This window comes from Dicentrarchus labrax, unplaced genomic scaffold, assembly GCF_905237075.1.
Source record: "Dicentrarchus labrax unplaced genomic scaffold, dlabrax2021, whole genome shotgun sequence".
Classification (NCBI taxonomy): Eukaryota; Metazoa; Chordata; class Actinopteri; family Moronidae; genus Dicentrarchus; species Dicentrarchus labrax.
The window spans coordinates 27,626,161-27,651,171 of NW_026136706.1; the positions used below are offsets into that span (position 1 = coordinate 27,626,161).

The 25,011-nt window shown below is 40.6% G+C and overlaps 1 protein-coding gene across 18 annotated transcripts in view; it reads left to right on the top strand.

The window, feature by feature from the left end:
* Nucleotides 1-17,685, top strand: part of rubcnl (rubicon like autophagy enhancer) — an 83,790-nt gene extending 66,105 nt beyond the window's left edge. For 5 of the 18 annotated variants that reach the window (XM_051403239.1, XM_051403255.1, XM_051403256.1 and 2 more), the window contains one exon: nt 13,378-13,559. In XM_051403239.1, the coding sequence (XP_051259199.1) occupies nt 13,378-13,544 (167 nt within the window). In that variant the 3' untranslated portion in view covers nt 13,545-13,559. Of the gene's footprint in view, nt 1-890; nt 989-1,430; nt 1,789-4,271; nt 4,318-4,443; nt 4,550-5,080; nt 5,218-6,002; nt 6,068-6,456; nt 6,497-7,675; nt 7,754-8,899; nt 9,021-9,173; nt 9,236-11,140; nt 11,295-13,377; nt 13,560-16,045; nt 16,137-17,349 lie in introns of those variants that run through there. The other 13 variants (XM_051403241.1, XM_051403253.1, XM_051403248.1 and 10 more) reach the window with 13 other exon arrangements.
* Nucleotides 17,686-25,011: the final 7,326 nt, after the last annotated feature.

Below are 25,011 nucleotides of genomic sequence, written 5' to 3' on the forward strand. Positions count from 1 at the left end.
ATATGAGGTAATTTGAACCGTTTTAAAAATATTGGCTTATTTAAGTGACATTTTTCAATATAATCAAATGAATCACATATTTTGGGAAGAAGGGCTTACAATCAAAGTAAAAGTTTAATATGTAAGATTCTGATTCTGATCATTTTACAACTTGGAACAGGTTGTAATGTAAATTAGAAAATGAGACCTTCCCCGATGTTCCCGGTTACCTGTGGACTGGGCAGGTCAGATTTTACCGCAATGGTGAATTTTGAACTACATTTAAAAAATTAATTAATATTAGTGTGTGTTTATGCTAATAATCAAATTTAACACAGCAGACCTTTGCCAGCTGCATTCTTCTGCAATACTAGCAAAAACGTAATTTCTGCAACATGTCTTTACCGCAGCAATTTGACAAGACCTTCTGTTGTGGTAGAGACAAATTCAAGGCGAGTTATAGATACAATAAAATAGCCCATTAAATGCTAACAGAAAAAGCAGTAATTTTTCTGAATGCGTATTAACAACCAGTAACATCACACAAGTCTCGTTCAAAACACAGACACTGTTTACAGAATGAAGTCTAAAATAACAAACCCTCTGTAATCTTTTTGCCTTGTTGCTGTCTTGAGGGAGTTTCTCTCTGCAGTAGTTGGTGCTTCACTACAGCCCGTGCCTGAGTAACCTAAATGAACTGTCTGTGTGATGTGATTTGTAAATCTTTTGCACAGATTACACTTCTTATTGGAGTTTTGTATGCAGGACTTTGTTTGCAGTGGTGCGCTGAGTGCTGTTGTGTCGAGAGCAGAGAGAGTTTTTCAGCTTGTCAGAGGAATACATTTGATTCAATGTTGATTTCACTGTTAAATTAAGCTGTACTCTTTTTACGTGTGTGTATGTTCTCTCAGGCCTCCCCGCCTCAACACAAGACAGCAAAGAGAGAAGCTGCAGTAGTATCCCAGAATTTTCTGCAGACACCTTTAAGACCAGTTGTGAGGTGGAAAAGGTGTGTTATCTACTTTTGTTTCCAGTTCCATGGTTTGGGAGCTAAAAATGCAGTACGTAACCTAATCCAAGTATCGCAATATTAAGGAAATGTAACTTAATTACTTTCCATAACTGGATTTCTGTGGAGCTAAGGTTTGCGGTTGGTCTTGTAAATGTTTCTTGGATGATTCACAGCTGGAAGGCAGAACTTGTACTCTACTGTGGTGTTCCCATTTCTGCTTTAAAGGCAAATCAGTCCCTCCAGGAAGTTGCAATCACAACAATTAACAGCAAATTCAACCAATCTTTGTAATTTCTGCGGCCTTGCAAGTTTAACCAATCACTGCAACTTTTTCGTACCCAAAGCTAAACCATACATCACCAAACAGCAGTGCATATAATAATAATGTATGATGATAACAAGCTGTTTTGCCACTGTCTGTATGAATGACTGTGTGCAGGAAAATGCTCATTTCATTGTGGTGGACATGGTGCTGGAGGTGCTGGAAGGTGTAAAATGGACTCTGAGCTCTGATCGATGGACTCCCATGATGGACGTGCACCAACACACAAAGTGCAAGATGTGCAGACACACAAGCTCGGCAGAGGACATACACAGAGCATGCAGGCACACACAGACCTGTAGAGAGGGCAGACCTTCACATAAAAACATGAAGACGTCACACAGAAACACACACTCCTCTTATGTACACACGCACCAACACACACAGGATGAAGAAGAGGAGGAAGACAGGAATGACGAAGCTGAACATCCACCAAAGACTTTCTCTGTCCTCTCCACTGACAGTGGATTCGAAGGTAAAATTATTTTGAATTATATCTACATATAAATATAATAAAGGAGAGTGACGGAAGTAAAATAAAGTATTTTATGTGTTAAGTATATTTTAAAGACACACTCCTTTGTTTTGTTATCTAAATCCCCCAAATTCCAAAATAACTGCTTGGATCATTTCAGTGGGGGATGGGGGGGACATGTCTCTCTCACTCTTCAAATCCTGTATTTGTCCTATATTCCTAGGAATATATTTGTCCAAAATGTTGACCTGATGAGGATTCATCCTGATGGGAAACATTAATGTATGAACCAAATTTCATGGCAATCCATTCAGTTGATATATTTCAGTTTGGACCAACAGACCGAGCAACATAGAAATCCCAACAAATATTGATGCATTCATCTGAGTTTCCTTCAGCTGTTGCACTCATAGCAAAACGTTTTCTAGCATCTTTGTTGACTTTTTTTGTCCCAGAAATTTTCTTCTCAGGCTACATTCAATTCAATTCAATGACATTTTATTTTATTTGTATAGTGCCAATTCATAACAGAAGTTATCTCAGGACACTTTTAAAAATAGAGCAGGTCTAGACCGAAAGTTATTTACAGAGACCCAACAGTTCCCACCACGAGCAAGCACTTGGCGATGGTGGCAAGGAAAAACTGCCTTTTAAGCTGCAGAAACCTCGGGCAGACCCCGGCTCTAGGTGGGTGGTCGTCTGCCTCGACCAGTTGGGGGGGAGAGAGAGGGAGAGAGAGAGAGAGAGAGAGAGAGAGAGAGAGAGAGAGAGAATGGGGTAAAGACCGAAGGACAGAGACAGAGGTGACGACGTAAGAGACAAAAGTTGCACAGCAATAACTACACTAATAGTAGTGACTGATGGTGATACTGATGAACATGAAGAAGATGATGACGATGACAGTGATTATAGTAATAATAGTAACTGTAGTAATAGTAATAGTAATAATAATAATAACAATATTATTAGCAATATAAATATGTATATATATATCAGTGGCAACATTATGACCACTGAGAGGTGAAGTGAATAACACTGAGCACTGGTTACCAGGGCACCTGTCAGTGGGTGGGATATATTAGTCAGCAAGTCCTCAAAGTTGACATGCACACAATGTTAATGCTAACATACTGATGGTTAGCTGTTACAATGTTAACTGTGTTCATCACATTGACAGTATATTTAATGGAAAGAGATTCCGGGTCTGAAAAGTGAAGCTAACGCGAAAGTGTCTCAAAACCTGCATTCTATGTAAATTACAGCAGAGGGAGCTCCATTGGCTGCAATAACACAGCGATCCCATTCACTTTAATGGAGAATGAGCCGACTTCTCACTTAATTTATGAGCTCAGTAATCAGTTTGCTGATGAGTTTAGGGTCTCCGTCGCTAGTTTAACAGCTTCCATACATTTTGATGTTCATTTAGTCAATTATGGTCCCATTTATAGTAAAATAGACGATAAAGCTGTTATGCTTTTCAGCGGGGCTACCTTATAATTGACATATGAACTGCTCAGCCAGTGAGCGTAGACCAACTTGCAGTATGTCATGTTCGCTGGCTCGCACTGGCTCCGTTTTACTGTCATGGCAGTGGCCAGTCGCCAAACTTGAGTCTACAGGTACCAATGGGTGACGTCACGATAGGTTCACACTTGGTTCATAATCATCCTAGCTGTATCTGCCATTAGCCGGCAACAGAACCAGGCAAAGACAGTATTTTTATGTACCAGCACTTTATTACAAATGAAATATCTGGGATAAAGTGCATATTGAAGTCCAAATGAAATGAAAAATGCCTGTGTAACCCCCTTTTTAACCTAGTCGTACTGTATCCCTACTAAACAATGTATGCCAAAAAACGAACAACTGTATTTTTATATCAAAATGAAATATTTTTTTAAAACCTAAGCGCTAACCAACCAATTTCAACCAATAATAGTAAGACATTCACTCGTCACGCTTCCACTTTAAGCAATAAAGAGCTAAGGTTAATTAGTTAGCAAGGTAGCAACAGCATGGCTCTCTCTACCGTACAAAAACATAACTTTATTAGGGATTTGGGTAAAACTGGATCATATTTTAAGGAAGAAATACTTTCTTGTTTTCTATCTGAGGTCTTCTGGCTGATCTGCCTCAACTCAGCTAACTGCTAAAGGAGCTGCTGTTAGCATGCAACAATACGGGGCTCAGCAGTCTCCCAGTAAACATGGCCTCTCAGACAGACAGAGGACAATTTAATGACAGCGGTACAGAGGGGAGTTTCCAGATGGACTTGTTGCTAAACATTCCAACCGTGGGATGCCATTAGTTAGTTAGCAACTAAAAAACATAAGCAAATAGCACTCTGATTTCTATTTCATGTGGACTCTAACATTGACGAATGAGTAAGGGAATGTATTATAACTAACTGTAGGAATTATTTTTCTCTAGGTAAACAATAATTAATACATTCCTGAATATCATTTTATGCGTTTTCATTCCAGAAAGTGGAGTAGACACTACACTGACACAGAGAGATTCTCCCAGAAAGTAAGAACTCACAAACAAACCATAAATAACTTATAGTTAAGGTCTAAACGTATCTATGTGTCCAAATCTATACATTTGTTCTGATTGTGTGATCCCTGAGTCAGTCTGTGGTCTCCCATAATGCAGTGCAGAGTGGCTGGCCCAGCAGCTGGTGCTGGAGTTCAGGAGGAGCTGGCTTCCTTCCAACCAGCCTCAACATGGTGGGCAAAGCCTCCATAGCTCGCTACAGGAGGTGAGAACATGTACAGCAACCAAATATGAAAATTATGGCTTTATAATTGTTTTAATTTAGTGTGATGGAGACTCTATAACTTATTGTTTTTTATTGTAAGTTTCACTGTAAGTATGTAAGTATAATCAAGAAATTTACTTAAAGTATTAAATGTTGAGTGTAAAATGCTCAAAACTAAAGTACTTAATGCCAAAGAAAAAGAGGCTGACAGTGACTGTCACATTTTGTCATGATTATTATTACTGCAGGATTTTACTGTTGGTTGTATAGGACAAATTAATCTGCAGATTATTTTCACCATTAATCGACTGATTGGTTTGGTCCAACCAACAGTCCAAAATTATTAAAAATAAATCAAAATAATTAAAAGGAAAGTGGCAATTATTCACATTTGTGAAGCTGGAACCATGGAATGTGTTTACCACTGCTGACAGACAAACTTAGCTTGATATGACAAAAAATAAAATAAAATTCATTGTATAATATTTTTTACCTTTGCTCTCTGACAGCCTTTTGTCTCATCTTTGGCAGTTGCCAGGTACCGGAAACATGGCGGTGAGCAGTGACAGCCTAACAGAGGAGATCAGACTGAGGACCAGGATGAGAGGATCACTAAGCTGGGCCCCACCACGTTTCCAGATCATCTTCACTGTTCAACCAAGCCCCAGGTCTTCGTTGCATCTGATATATACACATATATATATATAGTGCTGTCAGTTAAACACGTTATTAATGGCGTTAACGCTAACCCATTTTAACGGCGTACATTTTTTTATCACGAGATTAACGTTCTTTTTGGCCTAGCACACTTTGTAGTTTTTTTCACATGCTGTTGCAACAACTACACCGGATCTAGCTAGACCGGAAACAAAACAACAGGCACGCCGCACACACTTGTTTAAGAGTAGTAGACGTTACGTTTTGAGTGGATGGCGAGCACGAGACGCCGACATGGATGCCAATAATATTCTGAATGGAAAGTTTACTTTTAAAAAGTTGCCAAATGGTTCCATTGATAAGACCAAAGTGATCTGTGTGTTTTGTTGTTGTGAACTGAGCTATCATCGCAGCACGTCCAGTCTGAAATACCACTTGGTGGCCAAGCACACAGCTGATCCGAATTCTCCTCCCCCTCGTCAAAACCAGGCGACAATGGATGATGTTAGTGTGAAATTGAACACTACAGTATATGCCAATAATAACATTTGCACAAAGCAAGCCACTTTTCCATGTTGATAAGAGCATTAAAATGAGAAAAAATAATGGGACAAAAAGAAATCAAGGGACATTTAGAATAGATAAAAATGTGCGATTAATTGCGAGTTAACTATGACATTATTAATCGCGATTAAATATTTTAATCATTTGACAGCACTAATATATATATATATATATATATATATATGTGTGTGTGTGTGTAAATTCACAGTTGACTGTTTGTTTCCTCATCCAGACGCAGTGCAATAGTGGCTTTGCAGCACTTCCTATGTGCAGGCTGTGGGACAGAGGTAGAGCCCAGTGAGTATTGGATTGTAAAGAGCACCAAACATTTTGTACTTTATAGGGTGGCGTTGTGTATAGCAACACTCTGCAATAAATTAATTCCCCAGTTCAAGTGTTAAGGGTCAGGAAAAGTGAATTATTGAAAACAATGTGTTTTGATATCTATTCTGCTGTATCTGCAGGATGTCAGAATTAGAACAGCATTTTTAACTGGTTATGAAACAGCCTCAATCTAATACTGATGTCTCTATATGAGCTACATCAACAAACAAGACCAACAGAAAATAAGATATTATATATATATATATATATATATATATATATATATTTCTATCTAGTTATTCTTAATGTCTGCCACCGGGTCAGATTCCCCTTGAAAGTTCTGCCTCTCTCTCTGCCACCAGAGTACATCAAGAAACTACGATATTGTGAATACCTCGGCAGGTACGTATAAAATACTTTGAGGCTGGGCCAAATGCTAATGTTAGCATGCTAACAGGCTCACAATGTTAATGCTAACATACTGATGGTTAGCAGATAAAATGTTTTCTGTGTTCATCATCTTAGTTTAACATTTGCCATTTAGCACAAAACTGAGTATAAGTGTGGCAATCCATCCAATAGTATATTTAACCAAAAACCACGAATGTCAACTTCATGGTGGCGCCAGAGGAAAAGTCAGAGGATCACCATGAATATCTATACAAAATTTCATGGTCATTAATTTGATAGTTGCTGATATATTACAGTATATTGCAAAAAGGTGGAACAAACAGCAAGCTGACATCTCCGCTGCCAGGCTGCCAGCATAAATAAAAAACAATGAACAGTAAAGAAAATACACAACTGTATTGATGAGTTATTATAATTTTTTATTTTTCATTAGCTTTTTTTTTTTCTTTTTGCTTGTTTCAGATTAGTTGTGGTTTAGTTTGTATTAGTTTCCCTATTTGTTTTTTTTTATTATAATATTATTATTAAGACCTATTATTTATTATATAATATATATTTGTCAGAATAGGTATTACAATACAAACACATTGACAGACTCAATAAACAGATGCACCAGTGCCTCCTCATGCTCGTTCTGTTGACAAATTTGACCAAATTGACAAACACTAAAACTAAAGACACTTCCTGTATACTTTAATCTACTTTAGTTAGTTTTGTAAGTACAGAGTATTCAATTCAATTCAATTCAATTCAATTCAATTTTATTTGTATAGCGCCAATTCATAACAGAAGTTATCTCAGGACACTTTTCAAATAGAGCAGGTCTAGACCGAACTCTTTATAGCATTATTTACAGAGACCCAACAGTACCACCATGAGCAAGCACTTGGCGACAAGGGCAAGGAAAAACTGCCTGTTAAAAGGCAGAAACCTTGGACAGATCCTTCGGCTCTAGGTGGGTGGTCGTCTGCCTCGACCAGTTGGGGTGAGTATTGTTGTTAGATTTTGTTGTTTTCTAAAGTCTAGTTTTTATGTATATTTCAGTTACCTAAGATGTTTCTTTCATAGCTAGTTTTAGTTTTTAGTTTAGTTTTATTGAACTACAATAACCTTGGTTGATGGTCTTAACAAAAAGATGAAGTTACATATTAATTCTAATTCATGTGGCAGGTATTTCTGTGACTGCTGCCACAGCGGCTCTGAGGCTATGATTCCTGGTCGGGTTCTGTCTTGTTGGGACTTTGGCAGGTAATAAAACTTCCACTAGTACCACTAGTATTAATATTATTATCTATCTGTTTTATCACTTTTTTTTATTTATACATACATTTTAATCCTTTTTTTAACTCTTTATTTTGTTTATTTATTTTGTATCAATAATAGGTTAATAGGACAATAGGTTGTGATGTTTCATGATGTTCAGCTTTATTCCAATAACACAGACAGGTCAAACAAGCTAACCCTGGCATAATGGCAGTAAATATGTGCTTCTTTTTTCTTAAACACACACAGTGCCTGGAAAGCTGCATTTGATTTATTGTCCCAGTACTTTTATTGATGACATTTGCATAAGATAAGATATAACTTTAGTAATCCCCGTAGGAGAAATTCAAACACAGTTGCATTGGGGAATATAGTGCAATAAAAAGAGTACAGTGTACATATAATTGTATCAGAAATTAGAATATTACAAAATATAATAGAAAATATAAAACTATAAATGACACTGTCCAGCTCTGTCCCCACCACTGAGCTGGCCTTCCTCACCAGCTTGCTCAGCTTGTGGGCACCATAAGTCCTGATGTCTCCTCCCCAGCACAGGATGGTGGGGTTCTGGGCTCTGATTGGTTGTTTTTGTTTGGGTGTGGTGGATTCTTGCAAATGCCATTAGAAGCACTAGGAGGAGCCAGAGATACCTTTTTTTTTTTTAAATTCACAGATTATCTGTCTCATGTAGTACTGCCAGGATATAGTGAACGTTTCAGCAAATATGACCTACTGCAGCTTTAATAGTAATAATAAACATAGCAGTTATACTACTGAAACTAGTGTCCTGCTTGCTATAAAAAACTTTGAATACAATAACTTTCTGGTAACAAGTTTTACAATGTTGACCTTTTTTTAGCAAATAACATAACATAATTTTCAATTCAAATAAAAAAACAAAGAAAAATAAATTAGAGCATTAGATTAAAAACGAAGGCTAATAAAAGTAATGATACATTAAGTAAATTCCCAGACAGACAGATATTAATTCTACTGCTACTCTCAATCATATTAAAGGTATGATGATTCATATAACACCATTCAGTGACCTCAGCTGGAACACAGACAGATGTTTACTGTTTACTCTGACTGTTGATCAGATGTGTCATAATGATATGAATATTGCAGGTACCCTGTGAGTGAATTCTCCAAACAGCTGCTGGATTCAGTTTGGCATCAGCCTCTGTTTGACCTGAGGTGCGTTGGTAAGACACTGTACAGCAGAGTGAAGGAGCTGGACAAGTTCAGGGTGAGTTAATACTCAATTACTATTATTATCATTATTATTATTATTTTAATATCATATATCATATCACTTAATTCCATTATTTCTATTGACTTTACCTTTGTTCCTTTTATCCTTTATTTGCTTCCTTCCTTCCTTCCTTCCTCTTTCCTTCAGGAGCTCCAGGATCAGCTGCTGGGTGTCAAGAAGCTGCTGAAGGCCTGCAGATTTTCTGGAAGGTACAGAACATTTAGTACAAACCTTGGATTAAATATTACTGTTTATGCAGATAATGTTGTAATACTGAATTGAGTGTTTGTTAACATTTAAAATATTAACAATGACAATGCAACAATCAATGCATTTTTAAAAAAAATATAGTACAGATATAATAAAAGGATTCCAATTATAGTATTGTAAGCAAGGTACAAGAGAGGGTCAATAATTAGTCAAGTAGAATGCTTGCAACTGCTGAAGCCACTGTGGAATTCGACAAGCGGAGTAATGAAGTCCATATCCTCATGAACTGTCCCTTTGAGGAGTGGAGCAGACAGGTCAGATATTCTAGAGTAAAACACTCCATTAAGCTAGTTTGCTTCGTGCATTCTGTGCTCTATCAGTAAATCAATTCAAATTATTGTCCTCCAAGGGGGAAATTCATGTTCACATCACTGCACCTGCAGGCAACACCATACACTCAACAAAGAAACACGCTATCCACAATTAACAAATCTACAGAACAAAACAAAAAAAAAAACCAAAAAAAAAAACCCAATCAAATAAATAATACATGACAGGTTACACACTCAGCGCGCCCCTTTGTTTAAAGCAGCAATAGCTGCAGGGATCAGGCTTTTCCCATAGCGAGCTTTCTTGCACCTTAATGTTCGGTACCTCCGTCCAGAAGGCAGTGGGGTGAGATATTGGTTGAGTGGGTGTGTAATGTCCAGTTCTATTGTGGTTGCAATGCGTGAGATGGCCCTGTTGTTTAGTTCTGTGAGATTGGGTGTGGGGAGTCCGATCATCTTGGCCGCTGTGTTGGTGATGTGTGTGAATTTTGTCCGGTTCGTGACAGTTGGCCAATACAGAACATGGATCACATAACACGTAATGGAATTTGACATGGAAGGCTAGTCTTTCTGTTGGGACGTCATGAAGTGGCATCAGTCATTGTCCGCACTACGCAAATTAAAATGATCAATTGTTATGTCAAAGGCCCATTTTTTTGTCAGGTCAGGCTGATCTCAGGCTTACAGGACAAAAACATCAGTTTGCAGCAACTGCTGTCTGACTTACTTTGCTCTAACAATTCAATTCAATTCAATTTTATTTGTATAGCGCCAATTCATAACAGAAGTTATCTCAGGACACTTTTCAAATAAAGTAGGTATAGACCGAACTCTTTAAAACATTATTTACAGAGACCCAACAGTACCACCATGAGCAAGCACTTGGCGACAAGGGCAAGGAAAAACCTAGGACAGATCCTTCGGCTCTAGGTGGGTGGTCGTCTGCCTCGACCAGTTGGGGTGAAAGAGAGAGAGTGTGAGAGAGAGAGAGAGAGAGAGAGAGAGAGAGAGAGAGAGAGAGACAGACAGGTGCACAGCAACAACAGTATTGGCAATGGCAATCTAGCAGGACCATGGCAGGAGGGTCCACCAGGATCGATAAGAACCTGCGAGACGAGAAAGCACAAGAACTCCGGGGAAGAAGTGAAGTTAGTAATATGCATTAATGGTACATGAGTGCAGAAAGAGAGAGGAAGAGAGGAGCTCAGTGCACCATGGGAAATCCCCCGATAGTCTAGGCCTATAGCAGCATAACTAAGGGATTGTTCAGGACTCACCTGATCCAGCCCTAACTATAAGCTTTATCAAAGAGGACCGTCTTAAGCCTACTCTGTGTGAGGGCATGTGGTGAGGGCACAACAAGGGCAATTACTTCCAAATTGAAGCCATTGCAACTAGTACATCCCATCCATTAATAACCAGATCTTTAGAACAAATGAAACTATTTGAAGTTAGAGTTCCCCTCTGACATTCAAGTTCAAATGCACTGTTCAACCAAAATAATGCAGCCAAAGGTCTACAAACATGTTATATTATTATCAAGAAAGTTTTGATGTGTGTGTGTTTGTGTCCCAGGGTGATGACTGAGTTTGAACAGCTTCCTGCTCATCTGATGGAGCAGCCTCTCGTCTTCTCCATGGAGGACCTCCTGAGGGTGAAGAAGGGTCAGCTTGTGCTGCAGGCTAAGGCATTGCTGCACTCCTCCATCCATCACGTTGAACATTGTGAAGTGAGTCTAAGGGCTCTATCTTGCACTCAGCGCAATTGACTTTGTACACTGGCGCTTGTATAATTCCTATTTTGCACTCGACGCACATTGGAATTTTCCCTCCACCGACGCACATCCTTAAATTAGGGAATGAACTTGCGCTCCGGGGGGGCGGTTCAGTGAAAAGAGGAGGCGTGTTCCGGTGCAAACGTTCCCTGGTGCTATTTTGCTGTTTCAGATAACAATTCCGCCACAGACCAGGAAAAACCTAGTCTAAAGTCAGTGGCGCTTATTCAGATGCTATTTTAAGGGCGCAGACTTGAGGGGATGCGCCTGAGAGGCAGCAGCAACATCGCCACCCGGTCAAGACGGGCATTAATACTGTGCCGCATCCCGGACAGCTCCCGCTCCAGCATGTCAAACCCGGTTTGCTGCAGGAACGGGTGGTCCTCCGGCGTGTAGTGGGTCTGGATCCTCTGCACCTTGGTGTTTGCACTGCTCCCTCCTCAGCTGGCCCTTGCGCACTGCTCGGCCCGGGCGCACTGCTCCCGAGGCCAGGGTCTTCTTCCTGGAAGCTGCGCTACATTGTTTTGATTTATTGTATGGCTGTGTTGCATTTATTTCATGTCAATAATGCCACTTCTCTGTATTTTACGGCCATGACGAGAACGTCGGTCTCCTCGGCTGTGAACCGCTCCTGGCGTGCGCCTGGCAAAACCGCCGTTATAATAGCAATATAATAGCCATGGAACAAGCGCACCTGCTTTTAAAGGGAATGTGAGATGACGCTCTGATTGGTTTATTACACGTTACGCCCAAACCACACCTATGACTAATGTAGCTACTTCAGACCAACCCATTTTAGATTTGCGCTGGGCGCAAGAGTCATTTATCCCGCCGACATAATAGCAACAGCGCCCGAGATCCGCCCACAAAGCTACTTGCGTTTTGCGTTTGATACTTGCGTTTCAGATCGGCAAGATAGGGCCCAATAGCACTGTACAACATGGCTTTGGACAAGATTTGGGACTTCATGTAACTGTTTTTAAATTTTGGCATAGATCGTGGCCACATCTGGCCATTATGATTTCCCCCTGTAATAGAATGTAATAGATTTCCCCTGTCCTTATCACCAAAAAAAAGGAAGTACCATTGTATACCTTTATGTACAGATATCACACCTGTTTAGTTTTACCTGTATATGTTAACACACAAGGACATTTCAATAGATAGACCACATATTTGGTTATAAACTTTATATACTCTATAGCACCTCTCAAGTTACAAGATGCTTGACAAAATACAATACCATACAATATAATATGTGCAAAGATAGCATAAAATAAAATAGAGATTTCAACAATCAACACAGAAAATACAACAACATATGAAAGAGCAACAAAAACAGTTGACATGATAAAATATCATACAAATGCCAGCCTGTATAGGTGTGTTTTTAAAAGCGGATGGGGAGCCAGTGTAGTTCAGTCAGGACTGAAGAGATGTGTTCCCTACATTAAGTGTGTGTGAGTTGTCTTGCTGCTGCATTCTGAACTGACAGTAGTCCTTCAGGTAGTAAATAGTAATTTGCAGTAGTCTAGGTGGGAGGAAATAAGGGCATGGAGAAGTTGTTCAGCTATGTTTTGCAGAGCATCTGTTTGATTTTGGCGATATTTCTAAATTTGTAAATACTGGGATTATACTCTGTGCTGGCAAAGCAAGGTTCAAGGTACTGGACAAAAACAACTCCCAAGTTTCTAGCTGAGGGTTTCCTGTTTGTTGTTAGTGGTCTGAGGTGGAGGGTTAGAAATATGATCAGAACCATTAACAATAACCAGAACTTCAATCTTATCTGATTAAGTTAAGTTTCTACAAGAGATCCTGTTCTTAATGTTGAATTTTTTTCAGTTACCGGATGTACAAATCACCTCCTCTAATCATAAATCTACACTGGGCACAGATGTAGACCAAACAAGGGAAATTCCTGTAGGTATAGTCCTGTGGAGCGCACTGGAATGACACTTTTTTCTCCAAGTGAGGAAATAGAATATTCACAGTTCACATAATCCGGTCGAAATTGATGTACATTTTCACGCATTTACAGCATGCAGGGCCTGCTTTCACAAACCCTGTTCAGCCAGGTCACATTTGTCAAAAGAAAACTTTATTTCCAAATGCAGAATGTTATATTTGGCGGTATGGCTCTGTTCTGGGTCTTCCCTGCCCTTCTATGTGCATACAGTGGTATGCAAAAGTTTGGGCACCCCTTAGGAAAATCACTGCATCAGTTTGTCACTTGCTGAGCTTTTGAAGCAGCAACTTCATTTTAACATATGTTATACCTTATGGAAACAGAAACATCTCAGTAGTGAAATCATTTTTATTGGTCCAACAGAAACATTTTTATGTGCATTTAAACAAAAATAGGCATGTGCATTAATTTGGGCACCCCAAATAAATAATTCCATTAATATTTAGTAGAGCCTCCTTTTGCTGCAATAACAGCCTGTAGACGCCTCCTATAGCCACAGACAAGTCCCTGAAGTCTGGCAGGTGGTATTTTGACCCATTCCTCCATACAAAACGCCTCCAGTTCAGTCAGGTTTCTTGGCTTCCGTGCGTAGACAGCCTGCTTCAAATCAATCCATACATTTTCAATGATGTTAAGGTCTTGGGACTGGGATGGCCATTCCAGAACATTGTACTTGTGCTTCTTCATGAATTCCTTGGTGGATTTTGAACAGTGCTTAGGATCACTGTCATGCTGAAAAAATCCAACCCCGGCGTAGCTTCAACTTGACCGACTCTTGAACATTCTTGTCAAGAATCTGCTGATACCGAGAGGAATTCATGTGGCCCTCAACTTTGACCATGTTTCCAGTACCTGTGCTAGCCACGCAGCCCCATAACATGATGGACCCCTCACAGTAGGCAATAAGTTCTTCTCATGGAATTCAGTGTGTTTTTTTGGCCATGCACACCTCCGCTTGTTCTGACCAAATAACTCTATCTTAGTCTCATCTGATCACAGTATTCTGACCACAGAAATGCTTCTGGCCTGTCCAGATGTGCTTCTGCATACCTCATACGACTCTTCTTGTGATGAACACTCAGGAAAGGCTTTTTGCGCATCACCCTTCCAATGAGCTTTTCCTGATGCAAAGTACGCTGGATTGTGGAGCGATGAACAACTACAGCATCAGCAGCCAGATGTTCTTGTAGTTCTCTGGAGGTGGTCTGTGGCTTGTCTGTGACCATTCTAACCACCCTTCGCCTGTGCCTTTCCTGTATGTTTTTCGGCCTACCACATTTTTCCTTCACAAGGACTGTTCTTGTGGCCTTCCATTTCGGCACTACATTTCTGACTGTGGGGACAGACAGTCCAAACCTTCCAGATAATTTCTTGTACCCTTCTCCTAATTCATAATAATGAATTATCTTAGTTTTTAGGTCAGTGGAGAGTTGTTTAGAGGCCCCCATGTTGCCATACTCTAAGAAAGAACCTAGGACAAGTACAGCCAGCAATTACCTATGTTAAACAGCCTTTTTCATGATTGGTTCCACCTGTCTTTGTAATTGAAGGTCTCACAAGCTAATCAAAGCAATTTTGTGCTGCAACCTCTCAGCTATAAATCCCTACAGGTCTTGAAATTAATGCGATTAAAAGGGTGCCCAAACTTTTGTACATCCCATTTTTTACATTTTATTTTATTATAATAAAACTATGTAATGCTACATAGAATAGAATTTCGGTCTGGAAAACACTCAAATGTCTACATCTCTGTAGGAAAACAAATCTTGTTGCTGTGATCTTCTCTTATAAAGGTCGAGCAAATTATCATGAATTCTCAGAGGGGTGCCCAAACTTTTACATACCACTGTACATGGACAGCTTAGGGCAAGGAGAGCAGCAGCAAAGACCCACCATGGTACAGAACAGAGCAAACATCAGTGACAACAGATATTCAATCGGATACAGCATAAAAGGAGGAGCTGAGTGGAGGTGGGTTGGAAAGCGGCTTGCAGAGGAAGCAGCAAGGGTAGACTAAAGGCTAAAGCAGCTAGAAGGCGCCCTGAATAACTCTTTTTAAAGTGTTGATTATTTAATGACAACAACTTGTGCATCAACTAACATGCAAGAAAACATTCCGCCTTAAAAGGTTCTGGTAGCTGCAGGCTCTTCTGACATCCCCTTCACAAAGAAACATTACAAAGCCAGCCTGTTAAACTTTTTTTTCATAGCCTAGCCTATTGGATCGTGACTAATGTATGTAAACCTACCACCATAGGAACAGTAGTTATATAGCCTTCACAACAAGTCCGTGCACAGATATGCATGCATTGTGGGTGCCCTCCGATGCTTAAAAAATGCCACTACACATCTGGAAATTCCCACATGGTAGGTTAGATAGAAAATGTTGGGGTGGTTCACAACAATCACCCCTTACCAAGATGTCCCTTTGGTTCTGGGTGTGCTTATTGGCAAAGATCTTTTAAATAATGGCCTACTATAGGGTCACTGAAAAATATGCCAGTGGTAACATACCTCTTAATCTCATTGGGATTCTGTCTGTCTGTTTTTCACTTCATCCAAACAGTTCCTAATGATCATGATGATCATAGGCTGTATCTCTAAAATGACACATCCATAGCTTGTTCTTCAACTATATTACTCTGGGACATTTTTGTTTTAGAGGAGGGACTCCTGCTATCACTGCACTCTGTGGAATCAAACCTCTAATTCTGACAATTATTTCTGACTTTTTCCACAGTTGTGTCTGGCCCGAGGTTTTATCTGCGAGTTCTGCCGAGAAAGAGACATCATCTTTCCTTTTCAGAGTGACATATGTAAGCGCTGTCCAGGTAAGAGCTGACAGATGTTGACTACTAAATAAAATAGATGATACAGTATGTGCAAGATATCAGATGTCCTAAACTGTATACATATACTGTAAAATTAAGGCAAATGGGCAGGAATTGCATGCTTGTTTGTAGATAAAAGCTTAATTCAGACAGGTTTAATATTACAGTAGGAAGTGGGTAATAAAACTACAAGAACCAGATATTTTTCTCAGATGTTTGTGGGGACCAAAAACAGTAATATTAGACTTGAAGCTGCAGTAGGTAACTTTGATATATCCTTTCACTACATCCTGACATGTAGTAGTATATGAGACAGATAATCTGTGAAAAAATGTCATTGTAGTGCTCCTAGTGGCCTTTGCAAGAATCTACCGGGCCTGAACAAAAACAACCAATCAGAGCCAAGAAAGATGGTTGATTGTTGAGTCTCATTCCCAAATCGTCAAATACTGACCCTGGGAATAAGACTCAACAATCAACTATCTTCAAGCCACCACCCAAAGCATCTTTATATCTTTCTCAGCTTTAATTGATTGTTTTCGTTTAGCCCTGGTAGATTCTTACAAATACCATTAGGAGCACTAGGAGGAGCCAGAGGAAGCAAATTTTTTCACAGATTATCTGTCTCATGGACTATATACTGTCAGCATATAGTGAAAGTTTCAGTGTGTATAACAAAAATTATATTTACCTACTGCAGCTTTAAATTCATGAGCGTAAATGCTAATGTCGCTCTGTGTCTGCTGGATATGGTTCACCCATATCAATTTAAACTGATATGTCAGTGTTCTGTTTGCAGCTTGCTTCCACTGCCTGTAAGTATCTGTGTCCAAAAATCAGTTATTGACAGATTAAAGGTGCAGTGTGTAACACTGAGGAGGATCTATTGTCAGAAATGGAATATAATATTGATAGCTATGTTTTCATTAATGTATAATCATCTGAAAATAAGAATCGTGTTTTTGTTACCTTAGATTGAGCAGTTTTTATCTACAAAGGGAGGGGGTCCTCTACTACAGTCTGCCATGTTGAACTGCCATGTTTCTACAGTACACCAGAACAGACAAACCAAACACTGGCTCTAGATAGGGCGGCCACTGTCATTGGTCCCACATGTTTAGAAGGCTTTGCTGTTATATTCACAGCGTAATACAGGGACACAACCATTACAGTAATAAATAGTGCTGTATTAATAGTGCTTCTCTTTTAACAGCATGCAGGGCCTGCTTTCACAAACACTGTTTTTTGGAAAAGAAGTGTCCGAAATGTGCACGGATCCAATCACGCAAAAAACGTAAAGATCCATGAAGTGCGACATCTGACCAACTGCAACTCACCTCCTGATTCACATCACCTTCACCACAGTTTTACATATGACACTGTTGTACATGAAATGTATTTTAATTTCTATACTCATCTTGTCTTAGTGCTCACCTAAATAATCATTGCTAACACCAGGGAATACAAACCCACAATGTTAAACATTTAAATGTTGTTAAACATTTCCTGTGGAAATAAAACTGGTGGGAGAGTGTTTCTATGCAAACCATTTCATTTTGTTTGCAGTCTTTTTCTTGTTTGTTTGTTTTTTTGTTTTTGCATGAATGTAGGAATATGTGTTGTATGTATGGTGTTCCACAGTGTGCATAACACTGATGGTTAGACTGGCAGTGGTAGAAATAGCCTGCCAAATACTGTGTATAAATGAAGTTTTATAACTAGGTTCAGGAACAACCACGCCTCGCACTTACTTAAGCACACCTTATCCATCCACTCCCCACTCGATTCAGTTTCCACATGATCGGCAGAAACAAAAAAATGAAAACCTTGAACCAGAGAGAACAAGCTCATCCTCAACCCTTCAGACAGTGACATGTTTTGAAGTTGAATAGGAAGCTCCCAAAATCTCAGAGTCCTCTTCTTCGCCTACCATTCCTTCCCGTCAGCCACCTCGGCTCCGCTCAACAATCCACGTGCCCCGACGCTTCTAGCCTTCATCCACCAACAACTCCAGGGGAGTCTTCGGTCTTCGGCATCCTTCCAGCCGCCTCGGGCAAAGCCACCACGACCCGACTTCACCTCACCATCTCTCCGGCCGTCCCTCGGCTGTGAAAATACACAAGCGGATTTTTAATGTCCAATTAAAATACCAGTTCACCTTTCAGTCAATTCAATTCAATTCAATTTTATTCAGTCCAGGTAAGCAAGGAAGCCCCTGCAACAGTTAATAGTTTTATTTCAGTCATCATTGTAAGATTAGTTAGGTATACACGTCGACCTCGCCCATTTAGAAAACCTCGCCGAAGAAAATGACTCCCCAGAAGGACAATCTGGTCTCCGTTTTCTTCTGCTCAACGTCCTTGCACCACTCAGCTTCATCACATTCGCCCGTTCCATCATTAAGATTATCGTACCCACACAAAACCGGTTTTGGGGGGCTCTCTACAATATATACGAAGAGACAGCTCCCCCACTCAGTCTCACAACCCACTCTTACAATCTTGCCGAACCCCTCCGTCTATTCATCAGTCTGCCAACAAACCCACCTTTCTTCCATCTGTTCATCCTTCGCCCTTCCTTCCAATACTCTCAACCATCAACCTTTATCCCTCATCCCTTCATCCCTCAACCCTTCATCCCTTCAACTCTCGACCCTTACCCCGCATCCTTAGAGCGTTACCCCATCCCTCGACCCTGATCCCTTCATCCCTCAACCCTCGACCCCTACCCTCCATCCCTCGACCCTCATCCCTTCATCCCTCAACCCTTTCCCTCCATCCATTCATCAATCTGCCAACAAACCCACCTTTCTTCCATCCGTTCTTCCCTCACACTTCCTTCCGATACCTCTTCATTCCTCAACCTTCATCCCACAACCTTCAACCCTTCATCCCTGAACTCTCTTCCCTTCTTCCTTTCATCCCTCATCCCTTCATCCCTCAAACCTTCAGCCCTCAACCCTCGACCCTTACCCCCATCCCTTAACCCTCGACCCCTACCCTCCATCCCTCGACCCTCATCCCTTCATCCCTCAACCCTTTCCCTCCATCCATTCATCAATCTGCCAACAAACCCACCTTTCTTCCATCTGTTCTTCCCTCACACTTCCTTCCGATACCTCTTCATTCCTCAACCTTCATCCCACAACCTTCAACCCTTCATCCCTGAACTCTCTTCCCTTCTTCCTTTCATCCCTCATCCCTTCATCCCTCAACCCTTCAGCCCTCAACCCTCGACCCTTACCCCCATCCCTTAACTCTCGACCCCTACCCTCCATCCCTCGACCCTCATCCCTTCATCCCTCAACCCTTTCCCGATCCATTCATCCCTCCTACAGTACACCACATCAGTTTACATTTATTCATTACATGCAAAAAAATTGTTCTAAATTCCATACGTTCATTGCCGTGGTCTTTGTTAGTGAATAGTCAGTACTAATGGAAAACATGTAACAGAGAAGGACTTGCAATATGATTAATGATTATTGTGGAAATGATCCTTTTTGCATCACAATTTTAGAGAAGATTTGTAAGCCAGGGTATCTCTGCAGCTCCAAAGTACTTCATTATAATGCTGTTGGTCACAAATTTTACCTTCATCATGATTGATGAGTGATTCTGATAATATTTTGATGAATTGTGCATCCCTATAATGGAGTTACGTAATTAGGATACAAAAGGAAAGGTAACTATATTCTGTTAACGTTACAGAAAAAAGACAATAAGATTACAGTTACATTTAGTAATAACGAAGGAAATACTGTCATGCACTTGTTCAGTGCCCACACATTACAACACATGACCTTTTGATTGCTTCTGATAATGGACTTGTCTCTGTACTTGCATTATTAGATCTTAGTGCTGCATTTGACACCATTGACCATAATATTCTTTTACAGAGACTTGAGCATCAAATTGGCATTAAAGGAACCGCTCTTAGCTGTTTTAAGTCATACTTATCAGATCGTTTGCAGTTTGTACATGTTAACGATGAATCTTCCATAAATACCACAGTTAGTCATGGAGTTCCACAAGGTTCTGTACATGGACCAATACTGTTTACATTATATACGCTCCCTTTAGGCAACATTATTAGGAATCACCCCATTAACTTTCATTGCTATGCAGATGATACGCAGTTATAGCTATCGATCAAGCCCGATGAAATTAATTAATTAATCCATGCATTTGTTACTTCTACGCTGGATTACTGCAACTCTTTATTATCAGGCTGCCCCAATAAGTCCATTAAGACGCTCCAATTAATTCAAAACGCTGCAGCACGAGTACTGACAGGAACTAGGAAAAGAGATCACATCTCTCCTGTACTAGCTTCTCTGCACTGGCTCCCTGTAAAATTTAGAATAGAATTTAAAATCCTCCTCCTCACCTACAAAGATCTTCATGATCAGGCCCCTTCATATCTTAAAGAGCTCATAGTACCCTATTACCCCACTAGAACACTGCGTTCTCTGAAGTAGGCTTAAGACGTTCCTCTTTGATAAAGCTTATAGTTAGGGCTGGATCAGGTGAGTCCTGAACCATCCCTTAGTTATGCTGCTATAGGCCTAGACTATCGGGGGGACTTCCCATGATGCACTGAGCTCCTCTCTTCCTCTGTCTCTCTTTCTGCACACATTCATGTCCTATTAATGCATGTTACAACCTTCACTTCTTCCCCGGAGTTCTTATGTGTTTTCTCATCTCACAGGTTCTCATGGATCCTGACAGAGCCTCCTGCCATGGTCCTGCTTGACTCCCATTGCTAATATCACTGATTTATTATTACTACAGTTACTATTATTTTACTATAATCGCTGCTCATTGTCCCCCATCATTGTTGTCGTCATCGTCGTCGTTGTCATGGGGATGCCCCGTGACCTGTAACTTAAATGTAACACAACATAGAGTGCTTGTCCACCTCAGCCACGTTTTACATACCATCTAGCCGGCAGGTGTCTGGGGTTTGGTAATTAGTTCAGATGTTGGGTTGAAACATGATTGCACTTGGCCATCTTCTGATTTGGACCCAGGAACTGGCAAACCAGTCCCCGCCCAGGTGGACTCCTTTTATGGTCAGGTTCCTGGGGGAATGTGTGTGGGAAGTGTAGTATAGATGGAGGGGGAGATTTAGGAGGCGTTTGGGAGATTTGCTATTTTGAACAGTTGGGATCTATTTTACTCTTTTGATATGTGTAGTGAATTCTTTCTACTGTTGACCTATAAAACTTAACTATTGGGTATTAGATAAATTAATGCTAAAGGTTAATTGTTTTCTTAATTGCTTCCTGTGGTAATAGGATATAAGCAGCAGTTGAGGGTTCTCCAGGGGGGGCTACTTTTGAGGATGTTGGTGAGCAGGCCACACGGTTTGGGAGCAGCCAGAGGCCCCAGTTTAAAAGGTGTATAGCCCTGAGCAGAGTTGAGGTTATTTTTCATACCTCTAGTTTCCTTTTTCCTAAGTTGTTTTTTTAGTTAGCTTGTTGTTTTCTTCAGTTTGGGCCAAGCTGATCCTCACTGTAAATAAGATGCACTGATCCACTGCTTGGAAAAAAGGGAAATAAAGAAATTTGGACTGACTGAACAGTTTCAAGATCCCTTCCTTCCTGCCTTCGCCTCCGAGCAATTTTACAGTCGCCATCATCTTCTTCATGTTCATCATCGGTCACTACTATTACTACTATACTGTTGTTGCTGTGCACCTTTGTCTCTGTCTCTGTCCTTCTGTCGTTCCCTCTGTTCCCTCTCTGTCTCTCTTTCTCTGTCTCTCTCTCTCTGTCTGTCTCTGTCTCTCTCTCTCTCTCTTTCCCCAACTGGTCAAGGCAGACGGCCACCCACCTAGAGCCGAAGGGTCTGTCGCGGTTTCTGCCTCTTAAAAGGAAGTTTTTCCTTGCCACCGTCGCCAAGTGCTTGCTCATGGTGGGAACTGTTGGGTCTCTGTAAATAATGCTATGACGTGTTCGGTCTAGACCTGCTCTATTTAAAAAGTATCCTGAGATAACTTCTGTTATGAATTGACGCCATACAAATAAAACTGAATTGAATTGAATTGGGATTGCCCTGTTCATTCTTAAATTATGGCTAAAAACCTATTTTTTTCAGTCAAAGTTTCTGACCAACTGTGAAATATGGTCACAATCCTCTCTTCTGTGTCTGAGTTAGGTTGTTGAATAACGAAAAAGTGTTTTTTGAGGACATTATGATGTCACAGTGAAGTTGACCTTTTGGGTAAAATATGTCATCATTTCATTGCTGTATCATCATTGTGTGGGTAAATGCTAGCCTCCTCCTGTTATTTTGCAATGCCACTACTGTAACTCACTGTAACAATTCATTCCGGCAGTCTACAGTATAATGTGAGTTTATTATGTAATATTATTATTACGTAATATTAGAAAAATTAGACACATCCTATCACAGACAGATGCAGAAAAACTAATCCATGCATTTGTTACTTCAAGGCTGGATTACTGCAACTCTTTATTATCAGGTTGCCCCAATAAGTCCATTAAAACGCTCCAATTAATTCAGAACGCTGCAGCACGAGTACTGACAGGAACTAGAAAAAGAGATCACATCTCTCCTGTACTAGCTACTCTGCATTGGCTCCCTATAAAATGTAGAATTGAATTTAAAATACTCCTCCTCACCTATAAAGCTCTTCATGGTCAGGCCCCTTCATATCTTAAAGAGCTCATAGTACCCTATTACCCCACTAGAAGACTACGTTCTCTGAATGCTGGGCTACTTGTGGTTCCTATAGTCTCTAAAAGTAGAACAGGAGCCAGAGCCTTCAGTTACCAAGCTCCTCTCCTGTGGAACCAGCTTCCAGTTGTGGTTCGGGAGGCAGACACCCTCACCACATTCAAGAGTAGGCTTAAGACATTCCTCTTTGATAAAGCTTATAGTTAGGGCTGGATCAGGTGAGTCCTGAACCATCCCTTAGTTATGCTGCTATAGGCCTAGACTATCGGGGGATTTCCCATGGTGCACTGAGCTACTCTCTTCCTCTCTCTTTCTGCACTCATTCATGTCCCTTTAATGCATGTTACTAACTCCACTTCTTCCCCGGAGTTCTTGTGCTTTCTCGTCTCGCAGGTTCTCATGGATCCTGGTGGAGCCTCCTGCCATGGTCCTGCTTGACTGCCATTGCCAATACTGTTGTTGCTGTGCACCTGTCTGTCTGTCTGTCGCTCTCTCTCTCTCTCTCTCTCTCTCTCTCTCTCTCTCTCTCTCTCACCCCAACTGGTCGAGACAGACGACCACCCACCTAGAGCCGGAGGATCTGTCCTAGGTTTCTGCCTTTTAACAGGCAGTTTTTCCTTGCCCTTGTCGCCAAGTGCTTGCTCATGGTGGTACTGTTGGGTCTCTGTAATGAATGTTAAAGAGTTCGGTCTAGACCTGCTCTATTTGAAAAGTGTCCTGAGATAACTTCTGTTATGAATTGGCGCTATACAAATAAAATTGAATTGAATTGAATTGAATTATAGCTATCCTGCCATAATATACTGTATTTCTACTGTGTTGCTATTATAGTCTACATAAGTACTACATGTGAAAAGTTTTGTTTATTTTCATATTGATACAAACTGTATCAATGCCAAGCCCATGCATCCCTGCATCCCAACATCCTTTCCTCTTCTCTTGCTTCTACTTTTTCAATTCCATCTTCTTTGGCCACCTCAGCTCCTCCCACCAGGAAACTGGCCATCATAGACCGCACCCACAACAGCCATCCATGGTGGTGCCATTGGCTTAAATCCATTGTTTTCTCCTGTTTTTTCTGTTCCACCTCTCTTTCCCAACCCTACAACCCCCCATAATCCCTATGTAACTAGTGTTACTCATCCTATCTTAAATGCACCCCTTTTCTCTAAGGCTCTGCCTCATCTACTGTTGCTGCCCAACAGCTTCACTTTAGCCACTGCATTACTTCTGGTGTAGTAGCAGATGAGGTCAAATCACCCTTCCTAGTGATAAACAAAGGGATCTATTCTGGGACCTCTACTGTTCACTTTGTATACATTTATATATATAAAAAAAACCGATATTATTATGGAATTAGAAAAAAGTCAAAATCATCTTTGATCTACGCTGATGATACAATACTATATTCCTCAGCGCCCTCATACAGACAAGCTCTCTTATGTTTACAGGCTGCTCATTTAACTCAATCCAACAAGCTTTGGCTTGTTTTAAAATGGTGTTGAATGCCAGTAAAACAAAGTTGTCTATATGATATTCTCAAGACAAAACACTGATCCCATGTACACCTGTACACCTTAACCAATGTCAGCTAGGGAGAAGATCTATCACCACGCTGGATTTGTGGTTGGGGCGGATCTAGATCTAAAATGCCTTGCCACTCCAGCTACCACAGCCTGATGTCAAATGCTGTCAAAAAACACATTATTTAGATTCACTAACAAAGACCAATGAACATATTGAATTAGAATGGTTTATTGCATATAATGGATAAAGGTGAACCAAGACTGTAGGAGGGATGAGGGATAAGGGGATGGAGAGAAGGTTGAGGGATGAAGGGTCAAGAGATAGGGGATAAGGGATGTTGTGTAAAGGTTGGGGTTCGAGATATGAAGGGGTATGGGAAGGAAAGGCTAGGTATGAAGGGAGAAATCAGTGTTGTGGACGGACGGACGGATGGAGGAGGGTGGAGATGGACTGTGTCGGCCGTCGGCGAAAAGATTGGAGAGAACCACGTGGGAGTTAAGGTTCAGAGTGGGGAAGCTGAAGTGGTGGAGGAGTCTCCAATGCGAAAGGAATGTCCTGTCTCTGTGGAGACACGCTGGAGGGAAGCTTGGGTAGCTAGCCCCCTAGAGTTAATTTAGTCTTGTATGGGTTTGAATGTGCTTAGC